Raw genomic sequence first — 23,198 nt, forward strand, 5'->3', positions numbered from 1 at the left:
TCCATAATTAACTTTAGTCTGTGAAGAAGATTCCCCATTTACATGAACAAATTGTAATCTATTAGACAAATATGATTCAAACCACCGCAGCGCAGTGCCTTTAATACCTATGGCATGCTCTAATCTCTGTAATAAAATTTTATGGTCAACAGTATCAAAAGCAGCACTGAGGTCTAACAGAACAAGCACAGAGATGAGTCCACTGTCCGAGGCCATAAGAAGATCATTTGTAACCTTCACTAATGCTGTTTCTGTACTATGATGAATGGAATGTATTGGAAATCTCATGGATGTTAGTGTGCATGACCCAGAAATGCCCATCACCTAAGTGGGTCAGGTCAAAGGTTGTGCACACGCACTTCCTCCTCCAGTCTGTCTGCACAACGGAAAAGAAGATATTCGTTATGGAACCCCCCCTCCATGATAATAGGTTCTCTTCATTAAAATGAGCTGGAGTTTTGAAACATAAATTGACATTCTAATGTTTGGGTTTCAATGGAAACAAAATGTCAGTTTTGTGAAATTTGAAAGGCCGTACAGCTTTAAGTTTAGCTAACTGCTAACAATAGCAGCAACAGCCTTGAAAAATATCTTCTCATAATGTTTTAGATAGACAATTGGAACTCAAAAATGAAATATTAAATGTAAATTTAATTCTCAAATACTTCTAATTTTTATTTTGGCTCCATCTTTGATTTATATTGGTGTATGTCACACAGCCACTAGGGGGTGCTATAGGCTCTTTTGTTTCACCTGTATGAATTGCCTGCAATTTGTGCCCCAACATTCTACAGGTGAAACAACAGTGTTGTTAATTTGTGACGCATTTTTGTATGTTTGTGCCATCAGCATTTTTCTGTCATTTTCTCAACAGTAGTGTCAATTATTTTTGCTACGTTTGTGCAGATGCTGTTAAAATTGTGCTTTGTGCAGCTCTAATTTTGAAAATATTAAGTTTCATTTTTCAGGGATGAATCACCAGCATCACTATGTCCTTCAAATCGAGCACAAGTTACCTCAGTCGTTTGTGCCATTAATGTTTTCGTTTGTGTTGCCACCATAAAATCTTAAACTGAAATAAAGTCTTTGTTGTGTGGGCCGCTGAAGAGGAGGTACTGCTGGCCCACCACCACCAGAGGGCGCCCGGCCTGGAGTGCGGGCTCCAGGCACCAGAGGGCGCTGCCGCCTCACAGGAGCAGCCAGGGTGACAGCTGACGCTCATCATCTTTGACAACTGTCACCATTCATCAGGATCAGTGTTGGTATATCAGCCAGACGACATCTCCACCTCTTTGCCGAGATATCGTTCTACCTTGAAGGTAACGTACCTCAGCTGACTGTGAGACAGTATCTTTTTGTTACTTGAGCGTTGTATTGTGAACTACTTTGCCAACGAGAGGTGGAGGTAGCTTTCCTGCCATACGGATTGCTGGGTGCAAACGCGCCCTCATTTAACTGCTTTTTGTTCCTCGCCAGCAGTACCAGATCCGACACGCGGAGGCAGTGGCCACCTGGGAGTTCGGGACTTGGCGGCTCCAGTATTCCCGGGTTCTGGTGGCGGAGGAAATCGTGTGGTTCCGGTTCTGCTTTGGACAGGTGTCTCCTATCTTCGAGCCTGCCCACACGACACCTTTGTGATTTGCCTCCTGTCTAGTGTTGTAATCTGTTGTATTCATTGTGCACATTCGCAACAGTAAATTGCGCCGCTGCGGCTCTCCCTCCCGTCGACCCTGTGCGTAACAGTGACGTTCCACTGGTCGTTCAACGACCCCTCCCACCTTCCCCGGAAGCATACATAAGCCCCCCAGAGCCGTACGGAGGCTGTGTGGAGACGTGCACGGATTTCCTTATGCAGTGTTCGCTCGTCTTCGCACAGCGTCCCGTCATGTACGCGACTGATGCTAGCAAAGTAGCTTATGTGATAAATCTGCTTCGTGGTGAGGCACGCGCTTGGGCTACAGCGCTCTGGGAGCAAAATTCACGGCTCCTTCAGACATATGATGGGTTTGTGAGGGAGTTCTGAACAGTGTTCGATCACCCAAATAGAGGAGAGACCGCTTCGGCCGTGCTACTGTCAATGAGACAGGGGCTCCGGAGCGCAGCTGCCTATGCAGTCGACTTCCGCATCGCGGCTGCGAGGTCAGGCTGGAATAGCACTGCCCTCCGCGCCGCCTTTGTAAACGGACTGTCATTGGTTCTAAAGGAGCACCTGGTGGCTAAGGATGAACCGTGGGATTTAGATGGGCTTATCGCTCTCGTCATACGATTAGACAATCGGTTGGAAGAACGCCGTCGGGAACGAGACGAAGGGCGTGGCCGGGCACGCGCCGTCCCTCTCCCTTCCGGTTCCGATCGCGTTCCGCTCTCCCACGCTCCACGGCCCCTGCGCCTCGTGTGGTTACAGCTCCCCCTGCTGACGAAGCTATGGACACGAGCAGGGCCACATTTAGAGCACCAAATAGACAGAGGAGGCTGGACCGCGGGGCGTGTTTTGTTTGTGGCTCGATAGAGCATCAATTGAGAGACTGCCCCGAGCGGTTAAACACCAACGCCCGCCCCTAGAGACTGGGCTAGGGGTGGGCCGAGACATTCACGTGGGACACACCCACATTGCCACACGACTCCCAGTTACAATCCTTTATGAGGATTCAACCCTGAAGGCCCCAGCACTGGTGGACACGGGCTCTGAAGGGAATTTGCTAGACAGCAAATGGGCCAGGGAGATAGGGCTCCCTCTGGTGGCGCTTACCTCGCCTGTGCAGGTGCGGGCACTAGATGCCTCCCTACTCCCTCCAATCACTCACAAGACACCACCAGTAACCCTGGTGGTGTCGGGAAATCATCGGGAGGAGATCGAGTTTTTTGTGACTCCGGCCACCTCCCGTGTGATTTTAGGGTTCCCCTGGATGTTGAAACACAATCCCCGGATCGATTGGCCGTCCGGGGTAGTGGTTCAGTGGAGCGAGACCTGCCATCGGGTATGTTTAGGTTCCTCGGTTCCTCCCGGTTCCCAGGCCAGGGAGGAGGTCAGAGCCCCGCCCAATCTAGGGACGGTGCCGGTGCAGTACCATGACCTTGCGGAGGTGTTTCGCAAGGATCTGGCGCTCACCCTTCCCCCGCACCGCCCGTATGATTGTGCCATTGATTTGGTTCCAGGCGTTGAGTTCCCGTCCAGTAGGCTGTACAACCTCTCACGACCTGAGCGCGAATCAATGGAGACCTACATCCGGGACTCTTTGGCTGCCGGGTTGATCCGGAATTCCACCTCCCCGATGGGTGCGGGTTTCTTTTTTGTGGGAAAAAAGGATGGCGGACTACGTCCATGCATCGATTACAGGGGGCTGAACGAAATCACGGTTCGTAACCGATACCCCTTACCCTTGTTGGATTCTGTGTTCACGCCCCTGCATGGAGCCAAGATATTCACCAAGCTTGATCTTAGGAATGCGTATCACCTGGTTCGGATCCGGAAGGGAGACGAGTGGAAGACGGCATTTAACACCCCGTTAGGTCACTTTGAGTACCTGGTCATGCCGTTCGGTCTTACAAACGCTCCCGCGACGTTCCAAGCATTAGTTAATGACGTCTTGCGGGACTTCCTGCACCGATTCGTCTTCATATATCTGGACGATATACTCATCTTTTCTCCGGATCCTGAGACTCATGTTCGGCATGTACGTCAGGTCCTGCAGCGGTTGTTGGAGAACCGGCTGTTTGTGAAGGGCGAGAAGTGCGAGTTTCACCGCACTTCTTTGTCCTTCCTGGGGTTTATCATTTCCCCTAACTCCGTCGCTCCTGATCCGGCCAAGGTTGCGGCGGTGAGAGACTGGCCCCAACCCACTAGCCGTAGGAAGCTGCAACAGTTCCTCGGCTTCGCTAATTTCTATAGGAGGTTTATCAAGGGCTATAGTCAGGTAGCTAGCCCCCTGACAGCCCTGACCTCACCAAAAGTCCCCTTCACCTGGTCGGATCGTTGCGATGCCGCGTTCAAGGAGTTGAAACGGCGCTTCTCGTCTGCACCTGTTCTGGTGCAGCTTGATCCTAGTCGCCAGCTGGTGGTTGAAGTGGACGCATCGGACTCAGGGATAGGAGCTGTGCTCTCCCAGAGCGGGAAGACCGATAAGGTCCTTCACCCGTGTGCCTATTTTTCCCGCAGGTTGACCCCGGCCGAACGGAACTATGACGTCGGCAATCGAGAACTCCTTGCGGTGAAAGAGGCTCTTGAAGAGTGGAGACATCTGTTGGAGGGAACGTCCGTGCCATTCACGGTTTTCACTGACCACCGGAACCTGGAGTATATCAGGACCGCCAAGCGGCTGAATCCCAGGCAAGCCCGCTGGTCACTGTTCTTCGGCCGTTTTGACTTCCGGATCACCTACCGTCCCGGGACCAAAAACCAGAGATCGGATGCCTTGTCCCGGGTACACGAAGACGAAGTCAAAACGGAGTTGTCGGATCCACCGGAACCCATCATCCCGGAGTCCACTATCGTGGCCACCCTCACCTGGGACGTAGAGAGAACCGTCCGGGAGGCCCTGGCACGAAGCCCGGACCCCGGAACCGGGCCGAAGAATAGACTTTACGTCCCACCAGAAGCTAGGGCTGCAGTCCTGGACTTCTGTCACGGCTCTAAGCTCTCCTGCCATCCAGGGGTGCGAAGAACCGTGGCAGTTGTCCGACAGCGCTTCTGGTGGGCGTCCCTGGAAGCCGACGTCCGGGATTATATCCAGGCCTGTACCACCTGCGCCAGGGGCAAGGCCGACCATCGCAAGGTTTCAGGATTGCTACAGCCGCTGCCCGTGCCTCATTGCCCCTGGTCTCACATCGGCCTGGATTTTGTCACGGGCCTCCCGCCGTCCCAGGGCAACACCGTCATCCTCACGATAGTGGACCGATTCTCCAAGGCGGCCCACTTCGTGGCCCTCCCGAAGCTCCCATCGGCCCAGGAGACAGCGGACCTCCTGGTCCACCACGTCGTCCGGCTGCATGGGATCCCAACAGACATTGTCTCCGATCGCGGTCCCCAGTTCTCCTCGCACGTCTGGAGGAGCTTCTGCCGGGAACTGGGGGCCACGATCAGTTTCTCTTCCGGGTATCATCCCCAAACCAATGGGCAAGCAGAACGGGCCAACCAAGAGATGGAGCAGACCCTGCGTTGCGTGACAGCCGCGCACCCGGCGGCCTGGAGTACCCATCTGGCCTGGATCGAGTATGCCCACAACAGCCAAGTGTCGTCAGCCACCGGCCTCTCCCCTTTTGAGGTGTGTCTGGGGTATCAGCCCCCGTTGTTTCCGGTGGTTGAGGGAGAGGTCGGTGTGCCCTCGGTCCAGGCCCACCTGCGGAAGTGCCGTCGGGTGTGGCGAGCCGCCCGTTCTGCTTTGCTGAAGGCCCGGAGGAGGACAAAGGCCCATGCAGACCGTCGGCGGACCCCGGCCCCTACGTATCGTCCAGGGCAGGAAGTGTGGTTGTCAACCAAGGACATTCCACTCCAAGTGGCCTCCCCGAAACTACAGGAGCGATACATAGGTCCCTTTAAAATCCTCAAGGTCATCAGTCCCGCCGCAGTGAGGCTTCAGCTTCCGGCCTCACTGCGGATCCATCCCGTGTTTCACGTGTCAAGGATCAAACTACCTCACCCCTCTGTACTCCGGGTCCGGCACCACCTCCTGCCCGGATCATCGATGGCGAGCCGGCTTGGACTGTGCGCCGGCTTTTGGATGTCCGACGGATGGGCCGGGGCTTCCAGTATTTGGTGGACTGGGAGGGGTACGGCCCCGAAGAACGCTCCTGGGTGAAGAGGAGCTTCATCCTGGACCCGGCCCTCCTGGCTGACTTCTACCGCCGCCACCCGGACAAGCCTGGTCGGGCGCCAGGAGACGCCTGTTGAGGGGGGGGTCCTGTTGTGTGGGCCGCTGAAGAGGAGGTACTGCTGGCCCACCACCACCAGAGGGCGCCCGGCCTGGAGTGCGGGCTCCAGGCACCAGAGGGCGCTGCCGCCTCACAGGAGCAGCCAGGGTGACAGCTGACGCTCATCATCTTTGACAGCTGTCACCATTCATCAGGATCAGTGTTGGTATATCAGCCAGACGACATCTCCACCTCTTTGCCGAGATATCGTTCTACCTTGAAGGTAACGTACCTCAGCTGACTGTGAGACAGTATCCTTTTGTTACTTGAGCGTTGTATTGTGAACTACTTTGCCAACGAGAGGTGGAGGTAGCTTTCCTGCCATACGGATTGCTGGGTGCAAACGCGCCCTCATTTAACTGCTTTTTGTTCCTCGCCAGCAGTACCAGATCCGACACGCGGAGGCAGTGGCCACCTGGGAGTTCGGGACTTGGCGGCTCCAGTATTCCCGGGTTCTGGTGGCAGAGGAAATCGTGTGGTTCCGGTTCTGCTTTGGACAGGTGTCTCCTATCTTCGAGCCTGCCCACATGACACCTTTGTGATTTGCCTCCTGTCTAGTGTTGTAATCTGTTGTATTCGTTGTGCACATTCGCAACAGTAAATTGTTGTTATTTGACCTACTCCATTGTCCGTTCATTTGCGCCCCCTGTTGTGGGTCCGTGTACCTACACTTTCACAACAGTCTTAAAGTTTAAATAAGGTCTCCTGTACATTTGATTTTAACTCTGTAGAAACTGATCTGATAAATAAATGAGCTAAAACTACTGCTGCACTTCTGTCAAACATATTCTCTCCTGTAATTTCTTATTTAGATTTACTTGGATTTTAATTTCCATTTAATGACTCTGGTGTAGAATAAATGGTTGGCACAGCTGTTTTTTTGGGGGGGGGGGTTTTGCTGATGTATGGAGGGGAAGTTATGGCATCATCAAAACAAACTAACTAAATTTTCACATATACAGTAGTGCTAATAATGTATAAAATAATTGTGCAGGTTTAACTTCAAATAAAGTAATTATTCTGAAGGATAAACTAATTGATTCCTTGATGTTACCTGTTTCTTATTTGGGTATTTTATGAATAATTTATGATTTTTCTGCACAAAGTCAGCATTTCTTCCATCCAGTTGTTGTCTTTTCGTGGTATTGTGATACTCTTTTCATAAAACGATGCAAGTTGATCCACGATACGATTATCACGATACATGATATATCGTTCTCTTCCGAGTATACAATAATTTTTTTCTTTTGAAACTGAGCAGTTTATTTCTACCAACAATCACTTTATTAATATGTTTGTTGCAGTTGGTTTGCCATCAGGAGGAATCTTGTCATTACCCAAAATGTTCCTTGACCCTCGGAGGCCAGAAATCATCTCTGAGCAAAGCCGGTGTGTCCACACAGATGTGGTTCAAAGTTTTAGATTTTCTGACAGGTGGTTGGTCCGTTGGGCTTAAAGTCTTTTTAATGTGCAGTGAGGAGAACTTGATCCCGTATGCACCAGAGCTGCCCATCCGAACAGACTGGTTCATCAACTACAATCAGACTGTGTCTAGAGTGCGAGGAATCTACACTGCCCCCTCTGGACTGGAGTCCACTTGTTTGGTGAGTTGAACATAATGTGTTTTTTATTATTATTATTGTCAAGATGTCTTTGTACAGCATTTTGTGTTCTTGCAGGTGGTGGCGTACGGTCTTGATATTTACCAGACGCGGGTTTATCCGTCCAAGCAGTTCGATGTCCTAAAAGACGACTACGACTACACGCTGATCAGCAGTGTGCTCTTCGCGCTTTTCTTTGCCACCATGATCAGCAAGCGCCTGGCAGAGGTCAAACTACTGAACCGTGCCTGGCGATGACCAGCAAAGGTCAAAAGTCAAACTTGAATGATGCCAGTGAGGAATTAGCAGCTGTTTTTATCTTTTCATTTTTAGTTAACTTATTTTTTTCAATCACAATAAATTATTCAGTGTTGAATAATTTTTTGTGCAATGTTGTTAACACAGCTGTTCTTACAAATTAAAGAAACATACTTGAATTAATAAAATTATAAATGTGAAAGATGTGAAAGTCAGTTGTAAAAATAAAAGTACACACCTCTTTAAGGTTTTATGTTTTTTTTGTTGTTCTGGGAGGTATCAACACAAAACACAAAATCTAGAATATTTTAAAAATAATTGTCTTTAATTTCAGTGTGAAAATAACTATCTTCATCACAATTTACATTCAACAAAAGTGTCAAACTAAACTGTGTTAATGGAACATCACTAAATACAGCCAGTTAGAATCAGACAAATTAGGCTTCAGGCTTTGATTTCAGTCGCTGATTAGTGCCGTACGGTGTGTTGAGAAGACTGTGTGAGTGAGCGCGAAGGAGACCTGTGAGGGAAGACTGACGTGATGCTAGGGTGCATTCAGGCTTCAACAGCTGTGACTAGAGAAGCCAGGCACACAAGAACTGGAACATGAAGCTCACCTGAGAGATTTGGGTTCACTTTGAGATTAAAGACCTGCTCAAAAAGAGAATTATTAATCTTCTGATTTTGATTTGGCATCTCATAAAAATAAAAACACAAACGCCACAGCGTGTGTGTATATCTTTTTCTAGGCATTGTAATTTTTTATTTTTAAAGGATGTCTGTGACCTTGTCTGCTCTGTGGAATGCTTTAATGAGAGCGATGGCAAACATGGAGCTCTGGAAGAACTTCAAAACAAGCTCATTTGGTCAACGTCGACTGATGTTGGTTAGTTTCATTGAGTTAACCTGCTTAATAAGAAACATGAGGCAGCAGTGTCACATGGACACATCGTGGCCGTTTGTTTTCTGAGGGACATAATTGTTCCCAGATGTTGCCACCCATCACATAATGACAAACATTCACCAATAACTGCTTGAATTTGATGTTTTGTACGTTTGAGCTGTGATTGATGATTAGGTGTCTTCGATTAAAACATTTTCTTCCCTGTTTGTTTTTCACCCAAATTATGAGGAATGGATGAGTTTTGTGTTTCAACTATTTTATGATCACAGCATAAACCATTTTTAAAAAGCGTACGAATATCACAGAGTGATGACGGTGCTGAAAGTAGACATTTATTAATCATTCTCAAACCAGAAACAAAAAGCTTGAGCATTCAATGCAAACATGCCAGGTTTCAGCACCATGGAGAGCAAACTCACCACCAAAACAGAGTTATTGGAACACCTTAAAAAAAAAACCTTAAATTCATAGTGCACAAATTAATTTGGTTGATTAAAATTAAATGTAAACTTGCTAATTCAGAGAAATGTATTTCATTTGACACGTTATTTTAGGTGCTTTTGCTTTTCAGTGCAGAAGTAAAATGCTTCAACTTTCACCTTTTAAAAAATAGAATTTAGAATTTATTATCACTGTACATGACACTAAAAAAAAAAATAATACTGTGCATGACAATGAAATTCTAAAAAATGTTTTTCCTCTCTTGTAAAATTTTATCATTTCTTTTTAAAGTAATCTCCTGGAATGTGCAGTGTAATAACACTGGGTGGTGTTAATCGGGTTTTTGTCACCATTAGTGCTATCTTTGAGTCTTGGGCAGCATGCAGGCAGAAAAAAAGGTTTTGTAGTTGCACACTATGTTGCAGTAACTATCACTGCGGGCAGAAAAGCACAGCTGACTCAATCATTTTTGTAAAAAACATTAGAAATGCAAATAATTCCCCTTTCCATTGATGTCTGTGTACATTTTTATACAATTTCTAATCGTTATTAATGAGCAAAACTGCACAGGAAACTCAATCACCATGATAATTATAAAATGGTAGTTGAAACGGAATAATTATTACACACATGGTTGAAATTGCACAAGAAAATTAGTCAAAGTTAAAATTGTAACAGCAGTTGCAGCAGCTGGGGCCTGATCAAATTGCATTTTGAATCAGAAGGCCTCTAAAAATTTTCATTTTGTGTAAGGGAATATTTGGAAATCTTTTGAAACGGATGAAATACTGAATGAAAGCAGTATTGCATTTCCAGTTCATCTCAAACAGTAAGCATGTTTTAATTATAGATTCTCATATAAAATTAAATAGTGATATCTTGAATACTGATACCTCGTCTATTGATCGATCAATAGATATTCACACAAAAAATTACTTCTAATGTGAAGGACAGCACTAACACAGGGAATAAGTTATTTTATTTCTATAGATTAAAAATACAGAATTTTATAAAGATTTACATGTTACAAACAATGTGAACATAGAAACGGCCGACAGACTGAGAACGACCATGAGAACTTCAAACCTGCCGTTTCCTGTAAATAACACTGGATATGAACCTGGAGCGGCTCTTTAACAGTGGAAATGTAACGTGGAAACCAGACTGTATGAGTTTGTCTATAGAACACTATATTTCAGCTAATTTCATATAAATTATGACCGTCTTAAAGGTGAGCGATCACATTTTGTCAACTTTTTAAAAAAAAATGTAAAACTGAACAGCATTAGAAACCACTGGTACTGATTTAGTTGTACTAAGTGAAGAACCTTCAGAGACGGTGAGTGACGTCAGTCTTGTGGGACAATTCTTTTGTTCATATTTCAATCACAGATTGCAAATTAAATAAATTAAACATACAGTTACATGAGGAAAAAACAGTTAAGTTACATTTACACACTGAAAAACCTGCTAAATTAAAGTTCCTTCTGTAATTCACAGAAATCCATCTGTTGAAAGTTTTTTTTACTGTGTGGTTCATAATGTATTGTTATTCCGACATCATCCACATCATTTGTTGTTCATCTTAATGCGACAAAAACTCAAATCGCTCAACAAGCCATCCTGACTTCAGTCAGATCATAAAACACGGGAACAAGACCAGCTCGTACAGGAAGGAAGTTAACGAGTCATTTCAGAGTGCTTTCAAAAAGGTGATGTGGCTCACAGTCGTAAACATAAAAACACAATGGAACAAATGACTTTCAGCTGCTTTTTCATGATCAGAAACCTGCATGACATCATTAAACCACATTTTCCATGATATTTACGATGGAATTATTTACTCATAACACTGGACCATTATGATTTCAGCAAGACGTCACTAAAATACACTTGGTTTCAGTGCGGAAGGTTCCTGGTTCAAACCCCACCCCTGCCACATGTCTCCATGTAATGTGGAGTTGTGTCAGGGAGGGCATCCGGTGTAAAACGTGCCGATTCAACATGCAGATCGACCTCTGACCTGCTGTGGCGACCCCGAGTGCAAACGAGGGAGCAGCCGAAGGGTCGTAGTTTACTAAAATACTGACCGGTAAAATGTTCAGATGAAAACTAAACTCTACAGTGCTCGGTGACATAAAGTGATCTGAAAGTATACGGTACTGCAAAAACATAGAGACATCAGACGCCACAGTATGATGTCACAGGTCTTGATGAATCTTGATGGCAGGTTTGAGGGTGCTTTCACACTTCCACACTGCAGCTTTTGATCCATAGGTGGGTTCCAAACTCGCCAGTCCAGGTCAATTATTGGGGTCAATGTCACGTGTGTCCATTTGTTGGTCTACTCTCACCCCTGGTCAACTTTCTATGTGGAAGGAGGGTGACCCCAGGATCACCCTTAAAAGGGCTTGTTTTGGTCAAACGTTTAGCCTGCAGGGCACCTGCCCTACATGTTTTTCCTCTCTCCCTGCCCCACCCACAGCTAGTTAACTCTGACAGGTGTGGTCAGCCAATGAGGAGCTGGGAAATTAATAATCAGGTGTGAGTAGAGCAGGCAGACCTGAAAATATGCCAACCAGGTGCTTTGGTCTGTTCACCAATTCCTCCCAGGATCTACTGCCGATTTACACCAAACTTGATATGTGTATGATGGTGAACCCCAACGCCGCTGATAAAGGATTTGTTTTGGCAAAGGTCAAGATAATTAGTCAACATCCTGATTTTTTTTTTTTTTTAACTATGCTGTCCACCAAGATAGAGACGTATATTCTAGAACTGCCTAGGCAAAGTCAAATTTGTCAAAAATCAAACACCAAACTTGGCACACATATAGAGAGGGGTTCCGGAATAACCTGGTCAAATCTGCCAAAGGTCACGTCTGCCTGTGTTTGTTAGCTGACTCATCTTAGGTTCTTTTGACCAAATGATGTAAGTCAATAGTGTTGACCCCAAAATTCCTCTTAAAGAATCAATTTTGGAAGAATATGATTGGCAGGGTTAGCCAGAGGTCAGTCACTTGGCTCAAGTTCTAGGTCACTGGATTCAAATGGACCCTAACCCCTTCAGCCTCCATGCCTGTAGGTACTGGCATTACCTACTTCTGTACAATTGAAGACCTGATGGTCATCTCTGCTGTAACACACACATACTTTATCAATTTCTTGGTGTGTTCCAAACTGCATTTTCTCCAGGAGATGTTTTGAATATGAGTCCTATAGGTGTGGAAGCACTCTTGAGACTGGCTGAAACACTAACAGGGTTTCTATCTGTTCTGCCAAACACGGGAGTTTGGTTTTGTGTTCGGCTCACTCAGCAGGCGCTCCCGTCTCTCCGTGCATGCCGGTCGGCCCGGCAGCAGGATGTAGTGCGTGGCGCTGGCCTGCCTGCCGTCCTTCAAAATCGGAACAATGTAGGGAGAACACTGGGCTGCAGGTGGTGCCCCTTCACTCTGCTGTCTCTGTAATGCCCTGCTCACATATTCCGGGTTAGCAGCAAAACTTTGTGTGGGGGGCATCACACCGTTTATATAAATAGGAAGGCTTTTTGGGCTTGGGGTGCGTGGTGGACACGCAGGGACTAAGGGGACTCTTGGAGGGATTTTGGGGGGCTTGTCTTCGTCACCAATGCTCAAAGAGTTGGTCGTCTTTGACATGGAGGAAGGTTTTGGTGGGATGGGGACACGAGGGGGGATTTGCGGTTTGTCAGGTGGGTAGGCTGTGATACTGCCGGGGAGATGGTGGGAAGCAGAGCTGGAACAGGAAAAGTGGAGTCTCGACTCAGGACCACAAAAAACATGACTCTCTTGAGCCTGTATCCAGTTCTGAGATTCAAACCCTCCCCATGCTGCTCTGTCCTCACTGCCTGGCCAAGAGTACGCCATGGAGTCCGTCCCAGTGCTGCCATCCTGAAACACGCTATCCTGATAGGCGTAATTTATTTGGCCGCATCCTTTATTACCGACCCTACACAGCGGTTTGGGACAGCTTTTAGGCAACAGGCGACATCGGTCACTGGTGAAAAACTCCACCTCGCTGTCGGTCGCCTCGTCCGACATCAGCTCCTCAGGGTCAGGCGGAGGTGGGAGGGGCTTGGTTTCCCTCTGGTAGCCTCCGAACAATGAGCGTCTCTGAGAAGACGGGACCACCTGGTCTCCCTCATGGGCCTGCAGTGTTTTATCAGGTGTCAGGGTGAACGTCTCGGAGAAGAAATAAGAGATGCTGCCTGCAAGAAGGAAAACAAAACATCATTCGTTAAGTCTCAGAGTTTAATTCCAGCCCGCACTGTGCACCTAAAACCAGGTGCCGTGATTCATGTGGTTTGTCTATCACTGTTGTTTCCTTCAGAGCGGAAACTCTCACGGGAGGAAACACGGAAAACAACTCGCCAAGAGTTTTTCAACATTTTGTCCAGGAAACAGGAGTGAAAACACACTGAAAACAACCGCTTATCCAATCACCACATTTGTCAAACAGCCACAACACCCGACCGCCACAGGAATCGTCATTATCTGTGGGCCATAATCTCCCGACGCTTCCCATCAGTTTCTGCTGAGTCTGCGTGGAAACATCCGATGTGCTCCAGACTGCAGGAACAGCTGGTGACCAGGCAGTGATCGCCCGCGTTCACCCTCTCCAGAAAGCTGCTGAACAGCTTAGCCGCAACAAACCCACAAAAACACTGTTTTATTGGTCAAATGGGGTTTAACTGCTGCTTTTTCAGCCAATCAACTAAATTAACTAAAGAAATTAATGAAAAGAACCAGAAATAAACATACCGTAAGTGATTTTAATTCATTCCGATGGGTTTGAATCTTGGTATTTGTAGAATGTTATCGGCGTAATATTCATGAAATTTAGTTTTTAAACTCAGTATGCAGAATGAAAGCAAAATAATCAAAGCTGCAAGACATTAACGAGTCTGTTCCACAATAAGAACTACACAGAAAATAAAATTTACGATTGTCCTGGATCAATATATAGATCCAAGTTTTCAACTACTTCCTGGACTTGGCCATCAGAGTTGTATGTGGTAAACATGTTTAACTCGGCAGTGACATTCATTTCTCTTGGGCCTCTGCCTTTGACAGTGAGACATCTCTGGATGTCCTGGATAGAGCTGATAAAGTCATGAGGTCGTTGTGTTGAGGTATTTGGTGATGTAGATATCTTTGGAGGAGAATGAAGGTCCAAGTCTTTAGGGTCAAGTGCTTCCTGTCTTACTGTATGACTGTGAGACTGGGAAGCTAAACAGTAACATAAGGTGACAACTGGACATCTTTGGTATTTGGTCTCTTTGAAGGATCCTTGGGTAGTGCTGGAATACCAGCATCAGATTCTGTAGAGATTTTCAGGTCCAGACTTAAGACGCACTTATTTTCCCTTTCGTATGGATAGCATACTGGCATAGTATGTTACTATGCTTTTTACTCTTTTTAAATTCATTTTATTAGGAAATGGAGCGGGCTGCGACCTCAACTTTATCTAAAATCTGGGTCTGTTAGTGAAACTTAGGGCTAGTGGCTGGCAATCACCTTAGTATTTCTTCTATTTTTCTTGTTGTTTAACGCTGACAAATTATTCTGTATTTGTTGTCTTCCTGATGCCTGATTCGTTTTTTTTTTCTCTCTGTTTGAGGGGCGGCTCCATCCAGAGATGGGTGTGGTGTCTGTTTCTGTAACCCTCCTGTTCTGTGCACGCTCTGAATCAACTCTTCCTGTTCCGGGGAATGCATTACCTCGACTAAATCTCACTGGTGTGTGGGGTTCAGCACCATCTGTTAGAAGAGCCGAATGTGCACCCACGACAGATTATGTGATTATTCAGGTTTAACTGACGGTCTGTCACAGAGCCACACGTGAACATTTACACTTGCACACACACACGTACGGCCATTTTAAAGTTTCCAATCCACCGAACCGACGCGTCTTTGGATGTCTGAGGAAGCCAGAGCTCCAGGAAGCCACGCAAACATGGGAAGAACACACAAACTCCACACAGAAAGGCCCCACGTGGGAAGTGAGCCCATCACGTTGTTGCTGTGAGGCGACAGTGCTAACCACTAAACCAATCTGGAATACTCACCATTAAATCCATTGATGGTTTGCTGCTGCTGAACTTCTGTCAGGTTTCGTTCTATGTCGTGATTCAGACCAAAGCAAAGTCTGAAAGAGAAAAGATGCTGAGATCCACACATGAGCACACAGACAGAAATAAACGCAACATCACTGACATTACAGCAGATCAAGTCCCGTTTCTACTTTACTTATACTACGTAACAGTATTTAAATATTTATTATTTTTCAGTAAGAGTAGACCTATTACACTTCATCCATCCATCCATCCATCCATCCATTTTCTTCTGCTTCATCCGAGGTCGGGTCGTGGGGGCAGCAGCTCAAGCAAAGCTGCCCAGACTTCCCGATCCACACACACTTCCCCCAGCTCCTCCGGGGGAACCCCAAGGCGTTCCCAAGCCAGCTGCGAGACGTAGTCCCTCCAGTGTGTCCTGGGTCTTCCCCGGGGCCTCCTCCCGATGGGACGTGCCGGGAACACCTCTCCAGCGAGGCGTCCATGGGACATCCGAAAAAGATGCCTGAGCCACCTCAGCTGGCTCCTTTCGACATGGAGGAGCAGCGGCTCGACTCCGAGCTCCTCCCGAGTGACCGAGCTCCTCACCCTACCTCTAAGGGAGCGCCCAGCCACCCTGCGGAGGAAACTCATCTCGGCTGCTTGTACTTGCAATCTTGTTCTTTCAGTCATGAGCCAAATCTCATGACCATAGGTGAGGGTCGGAACGTAAATCAATCGGTAAATCGAGAGCTTTACCCCGCTGCTCAGGTCTCTCTTCACCACGATGGTCCGATACAGCGATCACATCACTGCAGACGCTGCACCGATCCGTCTGTCGATCTCACGCTCCATCCGTCCCTCTTTCTTGAACAAGACCCCGAGATACTTAAACTCCTCCACTTGAGGCAAGGACACTCCACCGACCTGAAGAGGGCAAAGCACCTTTTTCCGGTCGAGAACCATGGCCACGGATTTGGAGGTGCTGATTTTCATCCCAGACGCTACACACGCGGCTGCAAACTGCTCCAGTGCACGCTGAAGGTCCTGATTTGACGAAGCCAACAGAACCACATCGTCCGCAAACAGCAGAGACGAGATTCTGTGGTTCCCAAACCGGACCCCCTCTCCACCCTGATTACGCCTAGAAATTCTGTCAATAAAGGTAATGAACAGAACCAGTGACAAAGGGCAGCCTTGGCGGAGGCCAACGTGCACTGGAACAGGCTTAACTTACTACCGGCAATGCGAACCAAGCTCCTGCTGCAGTCGTACAGGGACTGGATAGCCCTTAACAGAGGACTCCGAACCCCGTACTCCCGGAGCACCCCCCACAGGGCGCCTCGAGGTACACGGTCGAACGCCTTCTCCAGATCCACAAAACACATGTGGACTGGTTGGGCAAACTCCCATGAACCCTCGAGCACCCAATGGAGGGTGTAGAGCTGGTCCAGTGTGCCGTGACCAGGACAAAACCACACTGCTCCTCCTGAATCCGAGGTTCGACTATCGGTCGAATTCTCCTCTCCAGTACTATGGAATAGACCTTACCAGGGAGGCTGAGGAGTGTAATCCCCCTGTAGTTGGAACACACCCTCTGGTCCCCCTTCTTAAACAGAGGGACCACCACCCCGGTCTGCCAATCCAGAGGCACTGTCCCCAACCACCACGCAACAGTCCCACAACATCCAGAGACTTAAGGTACTCCAGACGGATTTCATCCACCCCAGGAGCCTTGCCACCGAGGAGCTTTGTGACCCCCTCGGTGACTTCGGCCTGGGTGATGGATGAGTCTGCCTCTGAGTCCCCAGTCTCTGCTTCCTCTTCGGAAGACATGACGATCGGATTGAGGAGATCCTCGAAGTATTCCTTCCACTGCCCGACAACATCCCCAGTCAGGGTCAACAGCTCCCCACCCGCACTGTAGACAGTGTTGGTGGAGAGCTGCTTCCGCCTCCGGAGGCGTCGGACGGTTTGCATGAATTTCTTCAAGGCCGACCGATAGTCTTCCTCCATGGCCTCCCCGAACTCCTCCCAGACCCGAGTTTTTGCCTCTGCGACCGCACAGGCTGCAGCACGCTTGGCCTGCCGGTACCTGTCAACTGCCTCCGGAGTCCCACCTGCCGGCATCCACCACCGTGTTTGGGGATTGCCGCTGCGACAGGCACCAGAGACCCTGCGACCACAGCTGCGAGCGGCCGCATCGACAATGGAGGTGGAGCACATGGTCCACTCGGACTCCATGTCCGAGTGGACCATGTTACACTTAATTTTGACCCTGACCCTGACAAAAGTTGACCCTGTTACACTTAATTTTAGTTTTTAAATGTTTTTTACACAAATGGGTGTTAATGATTACATTTCTTTTATATGATACTTTAAATATGACAAGTGTACTTAGGGTGCATACATCTGTCAACGCTCTAAGCGTCCCTCGATTAGAAACATTTTCTGATGGTCAGTTAGAAAAGCAGTTGAGGTACACTGTCCCAATCAGACAACCACGAAGTGAAAGAGATAAAATTCTTCATTTTCTCCGCACTGTTAACATGAACAACACCAAAGTTGAGGTTTGCGTTTTACAGGCTCATGTGCTGTCTGACAAACTGTAGCTGAACTTTCAGTTCTTCTACTTAAAAAAATACATCTTCACACCATTTCATCCTGAAGCTGGATAACTGACGGTGAAAAATGCAAATCTTTTCAGTCAGAAGCCCTTTAACATCTTCACTTGTCTTGGTGGCTTCCCTCACTCGTATCCTTCTCACACAGTCACTTTTGGGGAAAAGCCAGATTCACCGTATGGCACCAGACTGTATGTATTTATTCATAACTGATGTAAACAACATCAAAGACATAATCAGTGACTTGGAAATGTTCATGTGTTCATCCCCTGACTGGCTGTAAAAGTGATGGTTTATATGTGTTATACTAAAGGAGGCATCATCATTTAGACTTTTAGATTTTTATTTCTTTTAATTCGTGATGTAGAGATTCATTTTCACTGTGAGTTTAAAGGGCATAATTTTAGAATTTTTTAGATGAATTAATTTTTTCAGGTCCTAAAAATTCAAACATATAGATGCTGAAGAGTACACAAAGTTTTTCACAGGACAAAGTTTTTTTTTTGCAAGGCTGTGTGTCAGTGGGATGTTTGTGTACCTGTCCATGTCATCTTGTCCCCAGCAGGTCTTCTGATTTCTGGCCATGTTGCAACAGAAAAACATGAAAGTCTGTCTGGTATTGATCAGAAAGACAAACACCAGTCGTGTCCGTCACAGTTCCACAGCAGCCGGCGGCGTTCTGTGAGAAAACACAAATATTAAAATAAACTAACACCAGAACAAATGAGTCAGAATGAAGCAAGAGATGATTCTAAGAAAATCTCCACATGCTGTGAACAACTGACATCATCACTTTTGTTCCGGTCACACCTTTATCACTTTGAAAGGCACACACACACACACACACACACACACACACACACACACACACACACACGATGAAAAGGAAACACACAACAAAAAAGGAAACACACAACAAAAAAGGAAACACACACAACGACACACAAAGAGAAGGAACCACACACACAGCACACGAGAAGGAACCACAATACAGCGAGAAGGAAACACACACAACGAGAATAAACACGCAACACAACACACACACACACAACACAAAGGGAAGGAAACACACCCAACACACAAAGAGAAGGAAACACACCCAACACACACAAAGAAGGAAACACACACCACACACAACACACAAAGAGAAGGAAACACACGCAACGCACAAAGGGAAGGAAACACACACAACACAACACACAAAACACCCAACTGTAATCACCGATCACACTATACAGGTCAAAGGTCAGGGAACCATCCAGACAATGTAAACCACACACAAACACAAGTTGCACACATTTTAGAATGTGGTGCATGCGGCACCAAAGCAGTCCGTGGGTCATAAGTTAATCTCGGTGTGTTGATGCCAAAAGGTTCAAACTCTTACATCCTTAAATCCTCCAATCTTTCCTTTAATGAAAACAAAACAAAGTTAAAGTCACAACAAAAGCCCCGTCAGTGACTCCGCAGCAGTGCCATGTGCACGGCTTCGCGGTTGCAGCTTAAAGCCATTTGTCTGATGAGGGGGCGTTACACAACCTCGAGGTCACACGTGGGAGGACGCATCACTGCACGTCCTGCTTCCTCCCCGTGACCATGAAACCGTACTCGCCCTCACTGCGGGGGCTCAACGCACACCACTTACACACACAGCATACCAAAGGGCCGAATCAGCACATTTTCATCAGTGCTGAGATCCGTAAAATGATTTTTCACAATTTACGAATGATAACAACACTACCACACGGGAGCAGACAAAAAAAAAAAACAATACCGTGTGAAGGTGGCCTCTGGTTCCTCACAGCACTGAAGCTCCTGCAGCATCAGTCTCACTGTGCTTCATGGACTTACAACACTCACACCACACAAGACACAAACAGTACAGAACATAATGCATAATGTAACACAAACACCACGGGAACATATTTACATCCTCCTTCAACAAAACCATCTGTGGCGTCATTTCCCTCAGTGAGCTTCGGAGATGGAAGAAGCTGAACAATTACGAATTCTACCAGCAGTTAGTCAGAGTCCATGAATGGAGCCTCTCAGGCCTGAATGGGCCTTTTGTGCAGTGAAGAGGGCATGAAACTCCAAGTGAACGCTCCCACGAGCCCCACACTGAAGACACGCCATGGAGACGAGCGGCTGCGGGCTCGGCGTGAGATCAGTGCACGTACGGGCGCTCACTCACTTCATCTCATCACAAAACACCTCATCTACAGTCTGTTGTGAGAATTTAATCATTTGTTTTTAATAGCACAAAAAATGTAATGTTATGAAAAGTGGCTTTTCAAGACAAAAAAATACAAGATTTCCATCAACGTTTTAACAACACTGAAAGTTCATACAGGGCTTCAAACTCATAAGGTCTCTCACACACGCACACACACACACACACACATATAGAATATTAAAGTTTAACTACATCTGCATTTTACTTGAAGATAGCTGAAAATTTTGTAATCAGTGATATATGTAAACACTGTCTTAAGAAACTGAATCTTCTCTTTTTCCTTACAGCAAACCATCACAAGGACCATTTCAGTAAAAGGTTAAAAAGCAAACAAACAGAACAGCATTATAATAGAAACATACAGACAGCAATTACAGGAATTTCCTCAAATTCAAAATCAGGTCAGAATCTGTTTGGCCACAAACATTACAAACATCATCATCAACTTTGGACTTCTTTTTTTTTTTTTTCATAAATTTGCTTACTGTCAGTTGTGTGGGGGGTGGGGGTGGTCTTGTTTCTAAAAATTTGGTGCTTTTTACTGTTGTTGTCTTATTGTCATTGTGGAGAAAAATCCAAATCTTTAAAGTCTTTAAAAGCACTGTTATTTTATTTATTTTTTACATTTTGTTTTTATTTACAAATGGCATACTAATGAAAAAAGACAATACTGTAATTGTGGAAAATATAATAATACAATAAGAAAATCGTAAGTGCGAAATCTGTATTTTACTATTTATTTATTTTTGATTAGGTTTATTATTTATTGATTGATTAGGTTGGCTATTTGGCGCTTCTTTTCACAAACATGTTTACTTGTTTCTCTAGGGAAACCTGGCAACATAACATAAACCGAGCCATTCGGCACCGAATCGTCCAAAAAACCTTCAAACTCCGTCCGGTTACAGATAAATACGGCACCAAGTCGGTGTTGTTTTTAAATAAACAACAACATGTTTCTTGTAAATAATCAGGATTACTATCTGTTCGGAAAGAAAACTGGCGCCCTACCGTGAACACGAACACAGCTCCATCCCGTCCCTGAGTCCCGAGTCCTTCTGAGTCCCGAGTCGACGTGTTCGATGTGAGAGACAAAAAAACAAAAACCCAGAAACCAGCAGCGGGTCAGCACTGAGCCATGTGCAGCTTCTCTGTCAACAACACCGGTGTGAAGACAAACTGTACCCCGTCAAATATCTGACATCTGCTCAGCTCTGCGCATGCGCAAGAGGTGGGCCGCGTTTCCTTTCCTTTTTTTCTTTCTATTTTTATTTAGAAATCGATGCTGTCTAGGGACGGAGGGTGAAACCTCCCTCAGTCCGTTCCGGGTCCGTTCCAGAGTGACTGACAGCTGCGTTGAAGTCTATTCAAGCTCACCAGACACACATAGAATAACGAGTTCATGAGTCTCCTCTTGTGTGATTTGTCGTGTGCTCACAGCTTCAGTCATGATTTAAAAAGATCTCCAGCACGGAGATGTTGAAGAAACCTGAAACTGAAAACTCTGAAGACACACAGAGAAAATGAAAAATTACAACAGATTAACTACATGACCTGGTGCATGTAACTCATGTTCACCGGAAAAATCAGGTGTTACATTTCTATCTGAATCAGAAGCTCAAAGTGCTTTACAATGATGTCTCACATTCACACACTGATATCAGGATGCTGCCATGCAAGGTGCTCACCTGCACACCGGGAGCAACGTAGGGATTGAAAACCTTTGCGTAGTGGCCCTTCGTAAGATTCCGATGTAGCAGGGGCCTTGAACCAAGAATCATCCTGTTTTCTTCTTCCCCAGTATGTAAATTTATGCAACATCTCTGACAGACATACAAAAAGACTTAAGCCTGACAATGTCACCGTGTTATGTTTCTGCCCATGAAGGGCAAATCACACAAGCTGATCAATATGTTGATGAATAATTTTGGTGATTTTTCTGCCTCCTTGTACATCCTGTGATCTCTGTCCCCTGACTGTGTTTTCTGGGCTGCACACAGCTTCTGTTTTATTGTAGTTTTATGGACTACATTTACACATAATCACATCAAATCAACAAACTCAAATCAAATATACTTTATTGTCCCTGCAGGGAGATTTTGCTCTGGCAAAAGTGCAACAACAGCTGCAGAGCAGAGAAATGACAGAGACAACACTAAAAATCCAGATCCAACACAGATTCCACATTGTAATCTGACGGCGAGGTCAGAATGTTCTTTGCAGGTCCCTGTCCACGACGCGCTGGTTTTACTGTCATCAAAGAGGCAGCATCCACCTGAGGTTGCCAACCTGAATAAAGAAACAAGATGGGAGAGATTTAACACCTTGTCCAGGTGAGATATTCATAGTGGGTGATTGATGGGTGATAAATGTTATATATTATACAAATAATGAATGTTTATGAGTGCAATGGTACAAATATCTGCATGTGTTGAAAGATGAAACATCCCATTTTTCAACGCATGAAATTATTCTTACCAGTGGCCAAAATATGGCCATCGTGTATTGTGAAGACTTTTAGTCTGTCTGCCTGCCTGTTTTTTTGTCTGTCTGTCTGTACTCAGCATAAGTCCAGTTTGGTTACTGCCAGGGCACATTCTTGGGACACAGACCTTGGACAAGTTCAGAGATGGCTAACCTTGACCTATTTTAAGAGGTCAAAAGGTCACATTATGTTTCCTATTTCTATGTTCATACAGTATTTTAGCATTGGGTTATATTTTCCAGCACACAGGGTAAGAAGCACACAGAGTATAAAAAGTAATTTAATATAATTACACAAATATAAACACCAGAAATACCGCTCGCTACTGGCTTAATGGCTTACTGGCTACTACTCTGTCTTCCTGTTACTCCCGTCACAGAGCTGATAATACAGAGTGATCTGACAGCACACTAATAATCAAATTATTATTATTTTTAATCTCACCAGCAGTCAGGTGGCTGCAGCGTGAATCAGAACAGTCAGAGCTTTCAGCAGAAGGTGTCAGAATCTGACATCTACAAAACACATTTTGACTTGTTAAAAAAAAAGTCAGCCATTAGTCGGAGGACTTCAGCTCTATTGGTATTCTTTAATATGACAAATACTTGTGTACTGTTCTGTGAAAAGCAGTTTTTATTTCTTCTTTTGAACAACAAATCCAGGGCCGCTGCAGG

General features: G+C 46.0%; 2 protein-coding genes across 3 annotated transcripts in view; one reads left to right on the plus strand and one right to left on the minus strand.

Annotated features, from left to right (window-relative positions):
• The window catches only part of emc1 (ER membrane protein complex subunit 1), a 30,892-nt gene extending 22,876 nt beyond the window's left edge, over positions 1 to 8,016 (plus strand). For both annotated transcript variants that reach the window (XM_034173150.1, XM_034173151.1), the window contains 3 exons: positions 7,212 to 7,296; positions 7,382 to 7,511; positions 7,587 to 8,016. In XM_034173150.1, coding sequence (XP_034029041.1) covers positions 7,212 to 7,296; positions 7,382 to 7,511; positions 7,587 to 7,766 — 395 coding nt within the window. In that variant the 3' untranslated portion in view covers positions 7,767 to 8,016. The remainder of the gene's footprint in view (positions 1 to 7,211; positions 7,297 to 7,381; positions 7,512 to 7,586) is intronic.
• A 2,055-nt stretch (positions 8,017 to 10,071) lies between these two features.
• On the minus strand, positions 10,072 to 21,226 carry LOC117512926 (ERBB receptor feedback inhibitor 1). Its single transcript, XM_034173152.1, has 4 exons — positions 21,051 to 21,226; positions 18,342 to 18,482; positions 15,195 to 15,274; positions 10,072 to 13,335 (listed from the first exon to the last, which is right to left on the minus strand). The coding sequence occupies exons 2-4, from the start codon at positions 18,404 to 18,406 to the stop codon at positions 12,377 to 12,379; spliced, it is 1,104 nt and encodes a 367-aa protein (XP_034029043.1). The 5' UTR covers positions 18,407 to 18,482; positions 21,051 to 21,226; the 3' UTR covers positions 10,072 to 12,376.
• Between the last annotated feature and the right edge of the window lie 1,972 nt (positions 21,227 to 23,198).

The sequence above is a fragment of the Thalassophryne amazonica genome, chromosome 6 (assembly GCF_902500255.1).
Source record: "Thalassophryne amazonica chromosome 6, fThaAma1.1, whole genome shotgun sequence".
Lineage (NCBI taxonomy): Eukaryota > Metazoa > Chordata > Actinopteri > Batrachoidiformes > Batrachoididae > Thalassophryne > Thalassophryne amazonica.

Coding starts and splice junctions, on each gene's coding strand:
- LOC117512926 (XM_034173152.1), bottom strand. CDS start 18,406: ATGTTTTTCTGTTGCAACATGGCCAGAAATCAGAAGACCTGCTGGGGA. Junction 15,275..18,341: donor GGACAAGATGACATGGACAG/GTACACAAACAT, acceptor TTTCTCTTTCAG/ACTTTGCTTTGGTCTGAATC. Junction 13,336..15,194: donor AACCATCAATGGATTTAATG/GTGAGTATTCCA, acceptor TCCTTCTTGCAG/GCAGCATCTCTTATTTCTTC.